The sequence below is a fragment of the Coenobita brevimanus genome, chromosome 40 (assembly GCF_032717465.1).
Source record: "Coenobita brevimanus isolate Jiangsu-jjx chromosome 40, ASM3271746v2, whole genome shotgun sequence".
Classification (NCBI taxonomy): Eukaryota; Metazoa; Arthropoda; class Malacostraca; order Decapoda; family Coenobitidae; genus Coenobita; species Coenobita brevimanus.
The window spans coordinates 63,393,986-63,411,793 of NC_136993.1; the positions used below are offsets into that span (position 1 = coordinate 63,393,986).

General features: G+C 41.1%; 1 protein-coding gene across 1 annotated transcript in view; it reads left to right on the forward strand.

Moving 5' to 3' along the window:
* Window positions 1-15,658, forward strand: part of LOC145397166 (glutamate receptor ionotropic, kainate 2-like) — a 36,655-nt gene extending 20,997 nt beyond the window's left edge. The window contains exons 5-15 of the mRNA XM_080270363.1: window positions 911-1,039; window positions 4,263-4,407; window positions 5,097-5,207; window positions 9,583-9,883; window positions 10,863-11,080; window positions 11,618-11,798; window positions 13,438-13,537; window positions 13,861-13,990; window positions 14,197-14,276; window positions 15,266-15,336; window positions 15,471-15,658. Of these exons, the coding sequence (XP_080126489.1) occupies window positions 911-1,039; window positions 4,263-4,407; window positions 5,097-5,207; window positions 9,583-9,883; window positions 10,863-11,080; window positions 11,618-11,798; window positions 13,438-13,537; window positions 13,861-13,990; window positions 14,197-14,276; window positions 15,266-15,336; window positions 15,471-15,658 (1,654 nt within the window). The remainder of the gene's footprint in view (window positions 1-910; window positions 1,040-4,262; window positions 4,408-5,096; window positions 5,208-9,582; window positions 9,884-10,862; window positions 11,081-11,617; window positions 11,799-13,437; window positions 13,538-13,860; window positions 13,991-14,196; window positions 14,277-15,265; window positions 15,337-15,470) is intronic.
* The last annotated feature ends 2,150 nt before the right edge of the window (window positions 15,659-17,808 follow it).

The window sequence follows — 17,808 nt, forward strand, 5'->3', positions numbered from 1 at the left end:
CCGGTGTTAAGACGATTTGGAAAAGGTGCAAGAAGGAGCTTTGCAAAATGAATTATTCTTTGCGTGATACTAAGAAATTCTTAGGCTGTTCTGAGATGTTATGGACTACATCACTGGACATTCCGATGTTAACCTCTTGAATCCCGTAATATTATTGCAGTATACATATTCACACCACCTACAGGCGGTAGTTTAAGAGATACACATCAGATTGGAGGGCTTCCTAACATGAAGAAAATTGTAACTGGGCATTCTTTTTTAACCTTTTAAATCCGGTGACGTATTATAACAGAATACTCACATTACCACCAGATGGTAGCTTAGGAGATACACATCATTCTGGAGGGTTTCCTAACATGAAGCAAATCGTCTGATTATAGGAAGAACACAGTATAAGACTCCACAGCATCGTATGGATTAGCTGGTCATTATTGCCTATGTTTCTTTTCTGATATCTGTGTACTCGGTATACTAAATCGACATCATGAATGGGATGGAGGAAAATAATTAGATTGATTCGATATGTGTAAAGGATAAACTCTTCAGTTCACCCTTTAACTGCAAAGTGTCAGAGGATTTAACAACACTCAAGAAAAGATATACAAACCAAAAACGTTAAAAAGTATCAAGATTCTTATGTTAAAGCATAAAGAATATATTAATGTTTGCAGCTTTTGCTTCTCTTTTGCCGACAACATAATCACGCAAGGGATGAACAGAAACAAATCACCTCCACTTCGACTTTTCGTTTGCCGTTTGGCTGCCATCCCTCTAATTCATACACCCGTCTCATATAACTATCCGTTCCTTCCCCTCCCCCCCCCTCCTCGAGCTAAGAAGACAAAGTTCTGTTCAGCTTACGGAACCTCACCACAGCCAATGAATTAATTATTTGTATTTACTTCTAAAGGTGCAGCGTGTTGGTGGAGTTGCCCTACAGCTCAGGAGACTCACGGCCACAGAAGGTTGCCTGGTGGACTCCCTCACGTGGTCTGGTTCTCACCTTCCTCCTCCCACTTTTTCCTGACAAGTTTTACAGGTAAGCGTACTGAGTGTGTTCTCTTCTTTACTAGGATTTTACCAAAATTAGAGAAGAAACTAACATCAGCTGATTTCAGTAACAAACTTAACCTTTTCAGTACATTGAAGTCTTTATTTTTTTATGCCTTCAGGTAAACTTATGCACCTTAGATGATCCACTTTGGTGTAAAGAGTCCAGAGAAAATGCTATAACTGACCCTTCTACGAGAAACCCAACAAATTTCTTCAAAATACGATAAAAACGGATGAGGATTAGTAAGTGAATAACGTAAAATGAAAATCGGAGGCAAAACTACCAGGGTCTTGTGTAGCGGGTAATTGTGATAAAGGCGATAATATAAAGAACAAAAGTCGATAATACCATAAGATAAAGGGGTAAAAGTAAGACACTAAAATCACTGAACATTAAATCTTACCAAAGAGTTTGGATGCCTCCACAAAGAAGAACATTCCTTCTCCCATAGCACAGGCATCATCTTCAAGCACCTACGAAAGACGGTACAATCCCCCACCTGTTCTGAGCTGTGAGCAGTCTGGAGATGACAAGAATTAAACACAAATATACTTCATCATTGTGAATGTGCTATAACGAAGTGGCCAGGAAGTTTAGTCAGATAAACTTAAAATCATTAAGGAATGACCATTATACATACTCTTGTCACTAAAGACGTAATCATTCAGTTTAACAGACTCTTTCTTCTTTAATGTCTTTGAGATATATTGGTATTATGCTCAACAACCTGAAAGACAAAGTGATGGAAAAGACGGGATAGGAAAGATCTCTTCTATCTATCTATCTATTGCCAGACGCCTTAATCCAGTAAAGGGTGGCCACAAACAAATCGCCTCCATGTCACCCTGTCCCCCGACTTTTCATTCCCCTGCTTCCAGCTCACATCCCCCTCTCGCATATACCTCTCCACTCCATCCCTCCATCTCATCCTTGGCCTTCCCTTCCCTCTCCCCCCCTCCACCTCACTCACATACACTTTCCTCGTCAGTCTGTCACACTCCATCCTCTCCACATGGCAAAACCACCTTCCATATCCACATCCATACCACAAAACTCCTTCACTTTCTCATTTGTCAGTCTGTCTCTCCATGTGACTCCACATGCTCCTCTCATGTAACTAATTTCCAATGCTGTCACTCTTGACTTCTTTCCCTTCAATAAGGTTCAAACGTCACTTCCATACGTTAGAATTGGTATAAAAATACTGTCATGTAGTAGCTTTTTCACTTCCATGCTCCCTTCCCTGTTTCTTATCACTGCTTTCAAGGAACCAGCAGCCTTTCTTCACTGTTGTACCCTTTCAAGCACTTTACCCTCTAAACCTCCATCCTTATTCATCACACTATCCAAAAACTTAAACGCAATCACATTTGCCATTTCCTCCTCATCCAACCTCACTGTACATTCACTGACTTCACTACTCTCGACGACCAATACCTTACTCTTTCCTACATTCACCACTGGATTAACACACTCTCTCAAACTCAACCACCAAGCCTTGCAGCTCCCCTTTGTCTTCACTTAACAACACAGTACCATCTGCAAAAAACAGTACAGGGAGTTTCCAAACACTCCCCTCTCTCATTAGGTCCGCTCCAATATCCACTGCCCTATCTTGAATCTCTTTTATAACCCCATCCACATACAGGCTGAACAACCATGGAGACGTGACACATCCTTGTTTCATTCCAACCTTCAGATAGAAAAATTCACTCAGTTCACTACCCACATGCATTACAGCCTTAGCTCCCTCATACATACTCTTCACGGCCTTCAACAACTTCCCATCTACTCCATATATTCTTAATACTTTCCACAATCTTTGTCTATCCACCCTGCCATATGCTTTCTCCAAATCCATGAAGGCCGCATACAACTTCTTTCCAACTCTCTAGAAACTTTTCCACAAAAGGTCTAAGAATGAATATCTGATTTACACAACCCCTTCCCTTCCTAAAACCTTCCTGTTCTCCAACTAATTTCTCTGTTTCCCTAACTCGGTCAATAAGTATCCTACCATATACTTTTCCTATTATACTAAGCAAATACCTCTGTGATTACCACACACTTCGTTTTCCCATTTTCCATTGTGCAGGGGAATAATTATACCTGACTTCCAATCCTCCGGGACTCTACCTTCCTCCCAGGCTAATCAGCATATCTTCCACATCCATTCTACTACTATCTCTCCCCTTTGCTTCAGCATTTCATCACACACTTCATCAATTCCTGGGACTTTCCCCATTTTAACTTTCTTCATTGCTTCCACAACTTCTTTCCTACTAATTTCTTCCTGTCTTCTCACATCCCTCCTTCTCCCAGCCATTCCCCAGCCACTTATATTTGCATTACTTTCGTCTCTGTGTTCAACAATTTCTTAAAGTGTTCTCTCCATCTGCTCACTTTTTCTCCCTTCTCCTATAGTAATGTACCATTTTTATCTTTCACTCCCAAACTAACTTCTTTGGTACCCTGTTTAACTCTCTTTACCTCATTCCCTTTATTTTTCACTGAAGTTCCTTCCATATTCCTCATCCACTCTCTTCTTTCTCTCTCTTGCTAATCTTTTCACCTCTGTCTTCTTCTCTACATATAACTCTCTCTTCCGTCTCTCAACTTTTTCCACGCCGCTGTTTCTCATCCACTCACTATATGCTTTCTTTTTTTGTGCCACAGCCTCTCTCATCACTTCATTCTACCATGCTGTTCCCTGCACCCCCTTTCGTCTTCTTTTCACCCCATACACTCTTGTGTATAATAATAATATCAATCCAATTATAAAGAATTTTTTTTTATGCAGTCATAGGTTAGTAGTTCATACTATATTGTATATGTGAGAAACTGGTGAGTGGTTCTAAGGGGAGTAATAGGATACTAAAAAGTGACTTCTTTAATAACTCTTGTAACCGACAGGCATAAAACTGAGACATATTTATTAAACTGGCGAAAGGATTTTAAAGGTAGATTAGGACTTGGCAACATTTGTTTGGACATGACAAATACTTATCCTTTTCCTTAATGTCCATTGCGCAGTCGAGCCATAAATCTAAGTTATCCCCCCTCAGATTGGCAACGGGTCCGCATCTGCTGGTGGCTTATGTTCCAGGGTCGTTGTTCAAAACAAAGGTGGTCGACGACCCTGACGCACCTGGGGGGAAGCGGGTCATCAGCTTGATCCCCGAAGTCACACTGCTCGAAACTGTTTCAGAGGCTATGAACTTCACGTAGGGGATCTGACATGCAATCAAGAGTGTGAGAGCGAGTGTGACTGTGACTGCGACTGTGCTGTGAGTTTGAGTGTTAGTATGAACGTGAGTGTGGGCGTAAGCCTGAGCGTGAATGTGGATGTGAGAGTAAGAGTGTGTGTGTGTGTGTGTGTGTGTGTGTGTGTGTGTGTGTGTGTGTGTGTGTGTGTGTTAAAGTAACGGCATGAATCCATTGTCTCTTGCCTATAGAAATACGTAAATATTATAGATGATTGTACATGAAAACACCTTCATGTCAGTAAATCGAACCGTTTCAGAAACCTTCAACTTCAACAAATAAATATAATGTGTCTTACATTTTGCATTCGCATGCGTGTTCTATTATTTAAATGTTGACATGGAATCAGGTAAAAATAATCATCGTCATTGTCATTCCAAACGTAATTTTTACCAAAGAGTTGATGTGAAATAGCGTTCAGAAACTATTTAACAGAAACCAAGAAAAGTAGAACTATCAAAAAACATAGGTATTGTAATGAAAAACACAAATATTGACATACTGAAACCTTATAATTAAAAATACACTAATATTTTTGAATTTATATTTTTAAACGAGTTTCAGATACACCTGTGAAATAAGCATTCCCATGACAACCAAACTGAAAATGTGATGCCACACCTTTGGCAAGTGTTTATTCTTACATACTTCCTCCATCCAATTTGATCCTTTGTCAGTTCCTTTGTTTTTTCAGCTTCCTTACATCGTTTTCTTGCTTGGACACCCGCGCCGTCTATTTTGTTCGAAACACTGAAACAAATATTTATCTACATGCCAGAATCTTGATGCCGAATATGCTGTAAACATGTTCTTGGTAATGTTCCATGACAAATTTCGTGGCAACAGCTTCAGCATGTTCGATGCTGACATGCAGTCCACACAGACACATGTCTGTAGCAGCGCTTCCATTATATTGGCGGGAAAAATTCTATTGCTTGCTGCGGCTGCCTTAATGGTGATTTGTGGACAGGAAGAAAAACGTCTGGGGGAATGTTAAGTATGCCCATCATGAAGTGGTAGGAGTGGGCACAGACACAGTGTAATCAGTGAGAGAATACATAATGATACTGGACTTGTGCTGCACAGGTAAGTGAGGGTGGGTTATTCTGGATTCTTTTATTTAACGGGAGTTTAGCATCTACTGTAATGTAGTGTGTGGTTTATTTTTGTGCAGCAGGAAGCTCTGCCTTTTGAAGCAAACCATGAGCCCCATATACATCGTCTGCATCCTGCCATGATTTTCTGTTCATTTACTCTTTCACCGGAACTGTCCGATCAAAATATCAATCTTCATGACAGCGGCACGATCCACTCGCAGTGTCACTGATGTCGTTGCTTGTGTCTAGTTTCTTAATCTCGTGTTTGTATTCTGAGTATGTCAGATCTCAGTACACACGATGTGCCTAATATTGTTCTATTGACCATAACACCTGGTCCCTGGCCCACTTCACGATGTAGAGGCAATCCCCATTCACCATCTGTGGTATTCCCTTAATTTCCTAGCCAGCTACATTCATGCCCAGTGCAGGAAACGTCCACGCCAAGGCTACCAACATGCTTCTAAATGACGTTATGAACGCGTCCATGACAATGGTGCTTCAGACATGCATGTGAACTTAAGACAATGTTTTGCTTCCTGTCCACAAATAACCATTGAGGCAGCCACAGGAAGCAGTTGAATTTATCCCGCCAATATAATGGAAGCACTGCAACAGACATCTCTGTGTGGACTGCATGTCAGCTTCGAACATGCTGAAGCTGTTGCCACGAAATCTGTCATGGAACATTGCAACGGACATGTTTATAGCATGTTCGGCATCAAGGTTCTAATATTTGTTTCAGTGTTTCGAAAAATTTAGACAGCGCGGGTGTCAAAGCAAGAAAACGATGTAAGGAAGCTGAAAAAAACGAAGAATCTGACAAAGGATCAAACTGGATGGAGGAAGTATGTGAGATGAAACACTTGCCAAAGGTGTGGCATGACATTTTCAGTTTGGTTGTCATGGGAATGCTTATTTCACAGGTGTATCTGAAACTCGTTTACAAATATATATATATATATATATATATTTATATATATATATATATATATATATATATATATATATATATATATATATATATATATAAAGTGTATTTTTAATTCAAAGGTTTCAGTATGTCAATATTTGTGTCACACAGGTATCTGGACACACATTTACCACATTCCTTGACCTTCTTGGTGTTCACTCCTCCTATGACCTTATTATATGTGTGAATGGTGAGCTCCTCTACTTATCGCCTAAGAGGCTATTGTGCAAGAAAATTAGTGTTGCACTTAAAGCCATGAATTGCCAGTCAGTGTCCTTACTGTCTAACATTAATGTGTGGGCACACACACACACACACACACACACACACACACACACACACACACACACACACACACACACACACACACACACACATGCATGCACGCGCTTCTACACTGTCATTAGTGTTATCAATTTGTATCCCTATTATACTCGTGTAATATATATATATATATATATATATATATATATATATATATATATATATATATATATATATATATATGTACAGAGAGAGAGAGAGAGAGAGAGAGATACACTGCAGGACTGGCCTATCGCTACCGAAGTGGGGACGATACAGCCAATGTATCTCAACCAAGTGGCTTAGGCCGTCTAGTAGAGATTGTACGTAAGGTGAGAAGTGCTTGTAAGTGTAACTGTTGTGTTGGAATAGCTTTGGGTGTGTGTGTGTAGTCTGTGAACCAAGTGTAATCGGCCCGTGCAAGCCAACTGGGTGCAAGCATACTTTATAGTAGGTGACACTGGTTCAACCACAGCAACCCTTGTGTCTGCCAATGCAGTAAGTGGTCAGAAGAACACTTCCAAAGTTTTTTACCCTGGCGGGGCGCGAACCCTCGTTCTTCAGTGGGCGAAAACGCATACTTTACCACTGTACCACAGAGGCTCATGTTTATCTATCTATCTATCTATATCTATCTATCTATCTATCTATCTATCTATCTATCTATATATATATATATATATATATATATATATATATATATATATATATGAAAAAGGGGAAAGGTGTAGGTATGGATGGGTGTGCTGTGGATTGCCTGAAAGGTGGTGGAGCGACTACTGCTGACTGGATAATGAGATTGTTGAATGTGTGCTTTGTGCAAGATATGGTGCCAATTGACTTGCCAAATGCTTGTGTGGTCCCGCTGTATAAATGTAAGGATGATAAGTATGAATGTACTAGCTTTAGGGGTATAAGTCTGTTGAGTGTTGTAGGTAAGGGGTATGGTAGAGTGTTAAATAAGAGGTGGAGTGAGTACAGAGGGAATAATTGGTGATGAGCAGTGTTGCTTTAGGAGAGGGAGGGGACGTATGGATCAGATGGTTTCTGTGAGACAGGTGTATGAAAAGAAGTTAGCAAAAGGTAAGGATGTGTTTTGGGCGTTCATGGATTTAGAGAAAGCATATGATAGAACTGATAGGGAGGCTTTGTGGACTTTTTTAAGATTGTATGAACTTGATGATAGGTTACTAAAATGAGTGAAAAGTTTTTATATAAATAGTAGAGCGTGTGTAGGAGTGGGAAATGCTGTGAGTGATTGGTTTCCCGTGAGAATAAGGCTGCGGCAGGGATGTTTGATGTGGCATTCGTTGTTTAATATTTATATAGATGGTGTTGTAAGGGAGGTCTGAGTCTGGTGAATGTTGAGTGCAGAGAGTGGAATCTGAAGCAGCAGCTGTTTGCAGATGATACTGCACTGGTGGCTAATTCAGAGGAGATATTGAGACAGTTGGTAGAGGAGTTTGGAAGGCTGTGTGAAAGGAGGAAATTGAAAGTAAATAAGAATAAGAGCAAAGTAATGAAGTGTATGAGGTCGGTAGATGGTAGGAGGATGAATATAGATTTCAATGGTGAGTTGCTTGAAGAGGCAGAGTGTTTTAAGAATTTAGGGTCACATGTTGCTGTGGATAGAAGAACAGATACAGAAGTGAAGTTTATTGTAGAATGAATCAAGTAGGGAAGGTGCTGGGAGGAATGAAAAAAGTGTTTAGATGTCGTTTGCTAGAATGAATGTAATAAGAAGGCTGTATGAGGGTGTCGTGGTACCGACTAAGTTATATGGGGCTGAAACATGGAATATGAGTGTAGCAGAGAGGAAAAGTTTGAATATAATGGAGATGAGGTGTCTGAGGAGTATGTGTGGAGTGACACGTATGGATCGAGTGAAAAATGATGAAGTGTGAAGGAGAACTGGAGTTGTTCGGGAGATGGCTGATCGAGTTGAGAAGAGGGTGTTGCGATGGTTTGGGCATATGAAGAGAATGGATAATGATCGATTTTTGAAAAAGATAACTACTATACAGTAGATCTGATGTGAGAGGTTAAGGCTGAGAGGAAGACACAAATAGGATGGATGGACAATGTGAAGAGAGTGTTGGATGCGAGATGGATATCTATTGAGCAAGGAAGAGTGGCTGTGCATGATAGAAATGAATGGAGAGAAATTGTGAATGAATATATGGTGACGCAGCCCTGAGGGGATATTCTCGAGCATTTGGTCTGATCAGCTGATCAGGACAGGTGTGGGTAAGGGGATGGGTCCATTATGATGTGGCTGAGGTAAACCAGCTCTGCTGTCAGGCCTTCCTGTGGATGTCACTGATTTCACCGTGCAGTTGACCCTCGTGCAGTGTGGTGCGGTGAGGATCTGTCCCTACTCCCCTTTGTGGCTAAGATCCGAATGAATGTGTCTGAGTGGATGAGTAAATTGGGAGTGTGTTGTTCTGTCTCGGCTACCTCCCTTTCCTTGGGAGTGGTGTCAGATTCAGTTCCTGTCACTAACTTTGCAGATACGACTATGTGATTCCCGCTGACAGAGCGTGGGGAGTGGAACAGCCTGACGGGTCCTGGACCGGCATGATCGGAATGTCAATGCGAGAAGTAGGTCCATTTACGGCCTTGTATCATTATGTATTGGATGTTGATTAAATAATTTTACTTACTTTATATTATTTCATTTAATCTGTTCATTGAAGATCAGTTGGACTGAGATGGTATTGCAGATGCATACACAGGCTGAAAGAAGGATAGATAGATAGAAAAATCAACCAGGCACAAAACGGACAAAATGTCATCAGAGACTGATTAAAAAATGTAGATAGGATCATATGAGTGATTTTGAGGTTCCTAACAGTATTGCGCTTCAGATACAAATTTACTCTTCATTTTAGGAAGCTGACATCTCCATGGGCCTCTTTGGCATCACTTCTGCGAGAGCCAAAGTAGTCGACCTCACCTTTCCCGTTGACATCATGTACAGCAGGATGATCGTGGGTCGTGGGAAGCCCGAGGTGAGCCCCTGGAGCTTCCTACTCCCCCTGGATCCTAGTGTTTGGGCAGCGCTTCTTACGGCATTGTTGGGGGTCCTTGCAGTAATGACAATATTTTCCTCCTGTTTACAAACCCAGGCTTGTCATTGTACAGGGCTAATGGCGAAGGCATCCAGCTGCGTTCGAGTGCTGTTACAACAAGGTAAGACCTCCAGCTTGTCCTGTATGTTATGGTGGAATTCGTCACTTTTAGGGTAGTATTGTCATCCTACCACCTTGTGTGGTCGTACAGTTATATTGGACTATTGATCAAGGCATCTAGATGCATTGGCTCGGTCCTTTACAACAAAGTCTTAACAACAATATCTCATTACTTGCTCTATTGCATCAGGGTGCTCCACTTCCGCGTCTTAATTACATCTAATTCCCAGTATTTTGTTTTGATATCACGTGGTGGCAGGGATTAGAATAGTTATCATGAATACCCATAATAATTTACACACATGTATGCAGTAGTAAATTATTATAAAAAAAAAAAAACTATTTCTACTAGCAAATGATATTACTGAGAACGAGAGAAATCCCTCTTGAAAACACTCTCGGGATAGCTTCATAGGTTATATTGCGAGCTGTTATTCAGACTGTATGGAGTCCTGAGATCAAAATTACAAAGAAATTGCTCGTTTTGCTACAAAGTACCTGAATGAGTTGCAGGCCAGCCTTGATTTACTGTAACTACTCAGCATTGTAGTGGGAGAAGACTGGTGACAAAATTTGTAGAAAAACAGCCAAAACAAAAAATTTCCAATAGCACTTCCGAAGCTGAGATGTTATTTGCTTACATAATAATGGCATATCACGTTGGTGTTTCTGATGCCGATTGTTAACGGTTGAACTAAATCACAATGAGTATACATACAATTATTACCATTTTTTGTTATGTTTTTTATTTACCATTCATGACAAATCCCAGCACTCTAATGAAAGTTGTCGCTGAAGGCCACGTAGGAAGGGTACATGAGAGCAAAGAAATATCTTGATTCATTTGGGGGCAAAAATAATCCTATTAAGTATGATTAAAAACACAGTAAGGAAACACGATGCCACATGAGAGAACTACCAGAGTGAAGTAATAAGTCAGTAATACCTTAATCTGGAATAAATTCATGTGCTTATTTCAGATGTCAGCTCTGTCAGGATATGGTGGGTATGGGAGCGTGTGGTGTTGGGTGTGTGGATGCTGACAACTGTGGTGCTGACACGTAGCTATGCAGGCAACCTGGTGTCCCTCCTGGCCGTCAGATACATCCCAATGCCCATACAGTCTCTCAGGGATGTGGTCGATAATCCTATTACATTTTTAGCGCAGCAGGGAGCTAGGCAGGCTTACACTATTCAGGTTAGTATTTACCCCATGAAGGTTAGTATATTAGCATAACGTCATTGGACACTGATGTACAGTCTTTCTTGGCTTTCTTAGTCAACAGACCTACTGTAACTAATGCCAGACTCGGACATATTCTGACGTAAATTGTCTGCTCATGCAGGCCAAGATAAACATAGGAAATTAAAAATTCTCCGTAATAATAGGACATATTCTGGACAAGCCATTTTTCAATACCAGACTTACTGCAGGGGACAAAGAGAAGCCAAATGCCATCAACGCGAACAGATTATTCGGGTTATTCTTCCAGTTTTAATGTAAACTAACACTGTCTGGGAATTTATGTCACAGTACAGTATGTCTGCTTCTGGGGTAATTGTAGAAGGGCTATATAAGACATTTATTCTGTTACTTCCAGACGGTTAAGATTGGTGCTTTCCGCGACATAAATATACGAGCGAGGACTTTACGTTAAAATATGTCCAGTTCTAACCTAAAATAGGTGGGCCCTTTATAATACAGGCTTTAAGACGGTCATCGTGCAACTTTCAGACGGCTGAGAGTGGTGTTTTCCGCGACATAAACAATCTGAAGAAGGAAGGTAGATTTCAAACCTTCGACACCTCTGAGTACATGAAGAACCTGGATGTCAAAGTGAGGAGGGGGGACCACACCCTAATAGGCCTGGAGAAGGTGACCAAAATAATGATGGCACGGGACTTTTCAGTGACAGGTGGGTTAGGGAGAGAGAGAGAGAGAGAGAGAGAGAGAGAGAGATTGTGTGTGTGTTATTTTATTCACCACGTCGGTCACGATCATTTGACGGTCGTGATCGTCAGCTTTTTACCCTCCTGGAAAGGAGCTGAGAGCTCATATAGTCCGATCTAAGGGCAAGGCTGTGACCTTCACACACGCACACACCAGTCCCCTTGCTCAAGGGGGACAGTAACCACCCACTTCGTCAGTGAAACTTTTCACAACCTGAGCAAGGCGTGAACTCCCGTCTACCAGATGGCAAGCGAGAATGTTACCACTGAGCCAGCGAGCGGTGTGTGTGTGTGTGTGAGTGTGTGTGTGTGTGTGTGTGTGTGTGTGTGTGTGTGTGTGTGTGTGTGTGTGTGTGTGTGTGTGTGTGTGTGCGCGTGCGCGTGCGCGCATCATTAATTTGCCCTTACACTAACATATCAATGAGTGGTGATGGGTGTGTCATGTACAGTCACTTATAAAAGAAACGACCCCCCCGGCCAAGACACCTTTCAACCAATATGATATCGGTCCTGGTAACACTGTAAATGACGTCAGGTGTGTGGTTGTGAAGCTGTGTTTGGGGGAAGTTCATTCAAAGTTCGTTCTAAGTGTGTCGAGCCCATTCATTTAACCCTTGAGGCCGGGGGTTTCATTTGCATCATGTGCGGCATTAATGCATAAATGTTCGGGTATGGGCTTGTGTTATCACCTGAAAGTTCTTTGTTCTTGTAGCATAAAGTTAATTTTGTGTGAAGGACAACATAACAAGTCAGATATAAAGTATGCTTGACTCGAAATGTGGATCTAGCACTGAAGGTACAGCAAGTCCTCTTTTTCTGGTGGTTTCCCTCACATGTTGCATTAGGAAGAACTCTTGTACGAGATCCAGGAGCTTTTGGTCCCAACAGGTTTCTTGGCAAATTAGAGTATTCCAATTTATATTTGTATTGAAATCCCCAGTTAGTATAATTCTTTCTGATTTCTCTTCTATTTTATGTAGTAATGATCTTAAACTCTGAATTGTACTCTCTGCCAGGTCCTCATATTCATGTCTTTCCCATGTGTTTGATCTGGATGGCATGTACAAATTGGCTACAATTACTGTTACCAACACTGAATACCCCGAGTTATATTGCCTCTAAGGCAGGGGGGGTCTTTTCTTTTATGAGTGACTGTACCTCAGAACACGCACACAATGAACTAAGGACTCACTAAACTGCAAAAAATGGCTCAGTGGTATCAAGAACAAACGACAAAAAAAAAAAAAAAAAATCATCTTAAACCTATTGCCGTAGAATAAATCATCTGCATATTTTGTTTTTAATTCTATTTTGGTTGACCTTGACCTGAAAATATGCTTGTGATCCTTTGTTATTTATGATTATGAAAATGGACCCCATAATAAAGGAACTGTAATCAGTATTATTCCGAGACAATATTTGGTAGTGTCAGCGTCTGTCAGGCTTGAATGTTGCTGACTATGATTATATTTTCTATCATCCGGTGTTTTACGATAATATTACTTCATATAGAGTAAGACCGCTGACAGATATACAGGAAAGGTCATACAGTGTATTCATACCACTAATTTTGTCTGTATTTAACTATATTCTTGGTGTCAACAGGAAAGTGTGACTTCTATCTAGCACGTGAGAAGATCCTAAAGTCTATGCTTGCCATGACTGGGCCCAAAGACAGTCCGCTCATCAACGCTGTCAGCCGCAGGTCAGCTATTATACATCAGTTTTATCTGCTTGATCTGGTAAGTACTCCTGAGGTGATTAAGATCATTTGGCTTTATCAGGACTAATATTATAAAAGTTTATCTGGATGAACAGGTTATCAGTTTGCTATTCTGTTTTTACCTTAACTTGGACTAAAATTGCCATCTCTGCATTTTGAATTCGGAATTGTAATTGGTGCTTATCACTAGAATTGTGCTGGTCATGAAGGAGTAGTTACGTGAACAAAGCTACAAAAAGACGAAAATCTGGGCCAAGTTAATTTGAAAGGTTTATAGTAACATATTCATAATCACGTGTTTCCAGGATCATAACAGTGAGAGAAGCAGGTATCTACGGCCACTGGATCAACAGCTACATCCCCAACATGACCACCTGCCTCAACCCACCCACAAAAATGGCCGTCAGATCCTCACTCAGCCTCTCCAATATATGGGTAACTTCCTCACTGTGCTTTCGTGAGCCATACTTTCTACTCATCCATCTCTCTTATCTATTGTTCCATCCTTCAATCCATCCACGTCTCTCTCTCTCTCTCTCTCTCTCTCTCTCTCTTTATTTATTCTTATATATTAAGTGAACCGGTAATACTTGCACTAAATATGATGCAGTTTCATAAAAGTATATTCTCTCACATTGCAGGGAACACTGGTGGTTTACGTGGCTGGCCTGGCAATTAGTTTTCACGTGTTCTGCTTCGAGCTCATCTACTCACACCTCCGGTAATGTGTCCGTGATGAAGGATGTGAGGCTGTTGGAGTGGCAGAGTCGAATCAATTAACCACCGGCGTTTGGGGTTTATATTGCAAGTTACTGACCAGGTCGTGTACTATACATTTTGCAGACTAAGTTACTGGTTTTCCGAGATCGGTTTATAAGAAAAAAAAAAAAATTCAATTTCTTCAGCTCAAGCGTCACTTTTATTCCATTTTTCCTATTAGAGAAGTTTTACTGAGAGAGGAGTATGATCCAGAATTGGATTGGATACATTCTAAAATTCTTCTACGCAGAAGGTAACCATCTAGAAATGACGAAGACAAAATAGGAAGGATATCAACGAATTTAACCAATTTATATTTCATCCTTGCAGCAGACGATTTATTCACCTTACAAGTTTTAGGAATTAAAGTGTGTTACATACGACCTTCATTTATCACTTTATCTTCGGCACTTCTCCGCGAAGGTGAATTAAATGGTCTAGTGATAACAGGAATGAAATTGACTAAAATGTCACCCTCCTGAAAGGGTTAAAAATCTAATGGATGTTTTGTGTGACATCTTTAGTACACGAAATGCTGTATATTCTAAACTAAAGAAAATCGTCTAAAAATAATAAATATTTAATATAAAATTCCTTAATAAAAAAAAAATTACTTGAAATTCTTTGTAATTCCTTCCATACAAGAACTGTCTTAAACATTACAAAGCAGACTCGTCAGAGCAAGGGTCTATGTATCTGTATGTGTGTGGGGGGGCGCTGCTTTGTTGAGATCTGGCCAGCTGTTGCTCCCGTGTTTCGAACTATTTCTACGCCCACCAGTGACTCCTAACTCCCTCTGTTCATAAATGTGGTGCGTGAAGGTGCCCTGCATGCAGTGGTTATATTGAAGTAGAAGTTACAGATGCACTTAGTCTTTTTATGTGGGGGAAAATTGAATGTCCTAGGTATAAACCTCCCTCAAATATGCTGCAATTTTCTGCGCATGCGCAGTAAGGGTGTGACATTAGAACCGTTGCCACGACAACCACGACGCCGTTTCTATAGTGATGGCGGTGCTACAGGTTAGGTGACTGTCTAGAGCCCAGTACCCTGCTCAACTATGCCAGTGCAATCTTTAGTTGATTTGCCTAAGTTACAGCGTACTCAACTGAAGAGTATAAAGATGAGCTCATCAATGCCATCTTATCTCCTTCAGATGAAGATGTTGGGTCCAGTGCCAGGTTAGAGACACGTTTAACAGATATCAAAGGACTTGGTGGGTCTGAAGAGGGGCATTACGTCATCGGAGGGAGATATAAACAAGAAGCTAAAGAAGATGCACGAGAGAACAGATACATTGGCAAGCATATTCTTACAACAGCAGAAATTCCTGGAGGGCATTGATCGGAAGGAGAGAGAAAACAGCATTGTGATGCTTGGTGTGCCGGATGAAGGAGAAGCTCTGGACGGCGCTACAGACGACGATTCCAAGATCGGCAAGGTAATGTCCGGGCTGGGAGTCAACACGCGGATATGTTCCTGCCGACGTCTGGGCCAAAACGATGGTAACGATGGAAGGAAGCGCCCCGTCCTGGTAGTCGTAGAAAGCACAGGTGAGCGAGACAAGATACTAAGAGAAACATGTAAGCTGAAGGACCATGGCTCACATTATGACTGGACTTATGTTGAAAAGGGATCTTCACCCGGCAGTCTGGGAAGAGTGGAAACGGTTGCACATGGCAGAGGCTACTGAAAGGAACAAGCCGGAAAACCAGGGTTGTGTGATCCGGCTCAATGTCAAGGAGAGGAAGCTGTACCGGGATGGACTGGTTATAGATGAGTGGAAACTGGCTTCTTTTTAACACGACCACAAACATGCATAAGGATTGTGTCTTGGAATATTACTGCAGTGAGGACTAAGATGGAAAAAGATAATGTGATGGAAATGCTTTGTAAGTTTGATATTGTGAGTCTAAATGAAATCAAAATGTCTATACTAGTATCCTTTACAGGTTATGTTTCTTATGTTAGTTGTGATAGTAATAATTCCCACCATGATGGCACGTGTGTTCTCATTAAGCAGCATCTGAATCAGTACGTCACTGACATGGATACAAGTATTGTGGATCAAATCTGGTTAAGCTTACGTGTGTCGCGGTGTGCTGTTCAGATGCTGTTATACACCGCCTTCAGATTCACCATATTTTAGCCATGCATCTTTTAGCAGTGTTTGGAAACTCCCTGCCCTGTTGTTTGGAGATGATACTGTGTTGTTAAGTGAAGATGAAGGGGAGCTGCAAGGCTTGGTGGATGAGTTTGGAAGAGTGTGTAAGAAACGGAATTTAAAGATGAATGGTGTGTGGGGTGAAGAGAAGACAGAATGGGGTGCATGGAACAGCATGGTGGAATGAAGAGGTGAGACAGGCTGTGGCATAAAAGAAGAAAGCATATAATGAATGGATGAGAAATAGGGGCGTGGAAGAAGTTGAGAGACGGAAGAGAGGGTTATATGTAGAAATGAAGAGAGAGGTGAAAAGCTTAGTAAGAGAGAGTAAGAAGAGAGTGGATGAGGAATTTGGAAGGAATTTGAGTGTCAAGTTGGGGGAATGTAAGAAAATGTTCTGGGAAGGGGTAAAGAGAGTCAGACAGGGTGGCAAAGAAGTTAGTTGGGGAGTGAAAATTTAATGGTAGATTACTAGTGGAGAAGGGAGAAAAAGTGAGCAGATTGAGAGAACATTTTGATGAAGAGTTGAATATAGAGAATTAAAGTAATGCGAGTATAAGTGGCTGAGGAATGGCTGGGAGAAGGAGGAAGGTGCGAAGACAGGAAGAAATCAGTAGGATGGAAGTTGTGGAAGCAATGAAGAAGATCAAAATGGGGAAAGCCCCAGGAATTTGATGGAGTGTGTGGTGAAATGCTGAAGCATGGGGGAGAGATAGTAAAAGAATGGATGTGGAAGATGTGAAGATTGGCCTGGGAGGAAGGTAGAGTCCTGGAGGATTGGAAATCAGTTATAATTATTCCCTTGTACAAAGGCAAAGAGGAAAAGAAGTGTGTGGTAATCATAGGGGCATTTGTCTTCTATGTGTAATAGGAAAAGTATTTGGTAGGATACTTATTGACAGAGTTAAGGAAATAACAGAGGAATTAGTTGGAGAAGAACAGGGAGGCTTTAGGAAGGGAAGACGTTGTGTAGATCAGATATTCATTATTAGATCTTTAGTGGAAAAGTTTCTAGAGAAGGGAAAGAAGTTGTATGCGGCCTTCATGGATTTGGAGAAAGCATATGACAGGGTGGATAGACAAGGATTGTGGAAAGTAGTAAGAATATAAGGATTAGATGGGAAGTTGCTGAATGCTGTGAAGAGTATGTATGAGGGTGCTAAGGCCGCAGTGCGTGTGGAGAGTGAACCGAGTGAGTTTTTCTGTCTGAAGGTTGGGTTGAAACAGGGATGTGTCATGTCTCCATATTGTTCAATCTGTACATGGATGAGGTTATAAGAGAGATACAAGGTAGCGCACCGGATGTTGGAATGACCCTAATGAGAGAGGG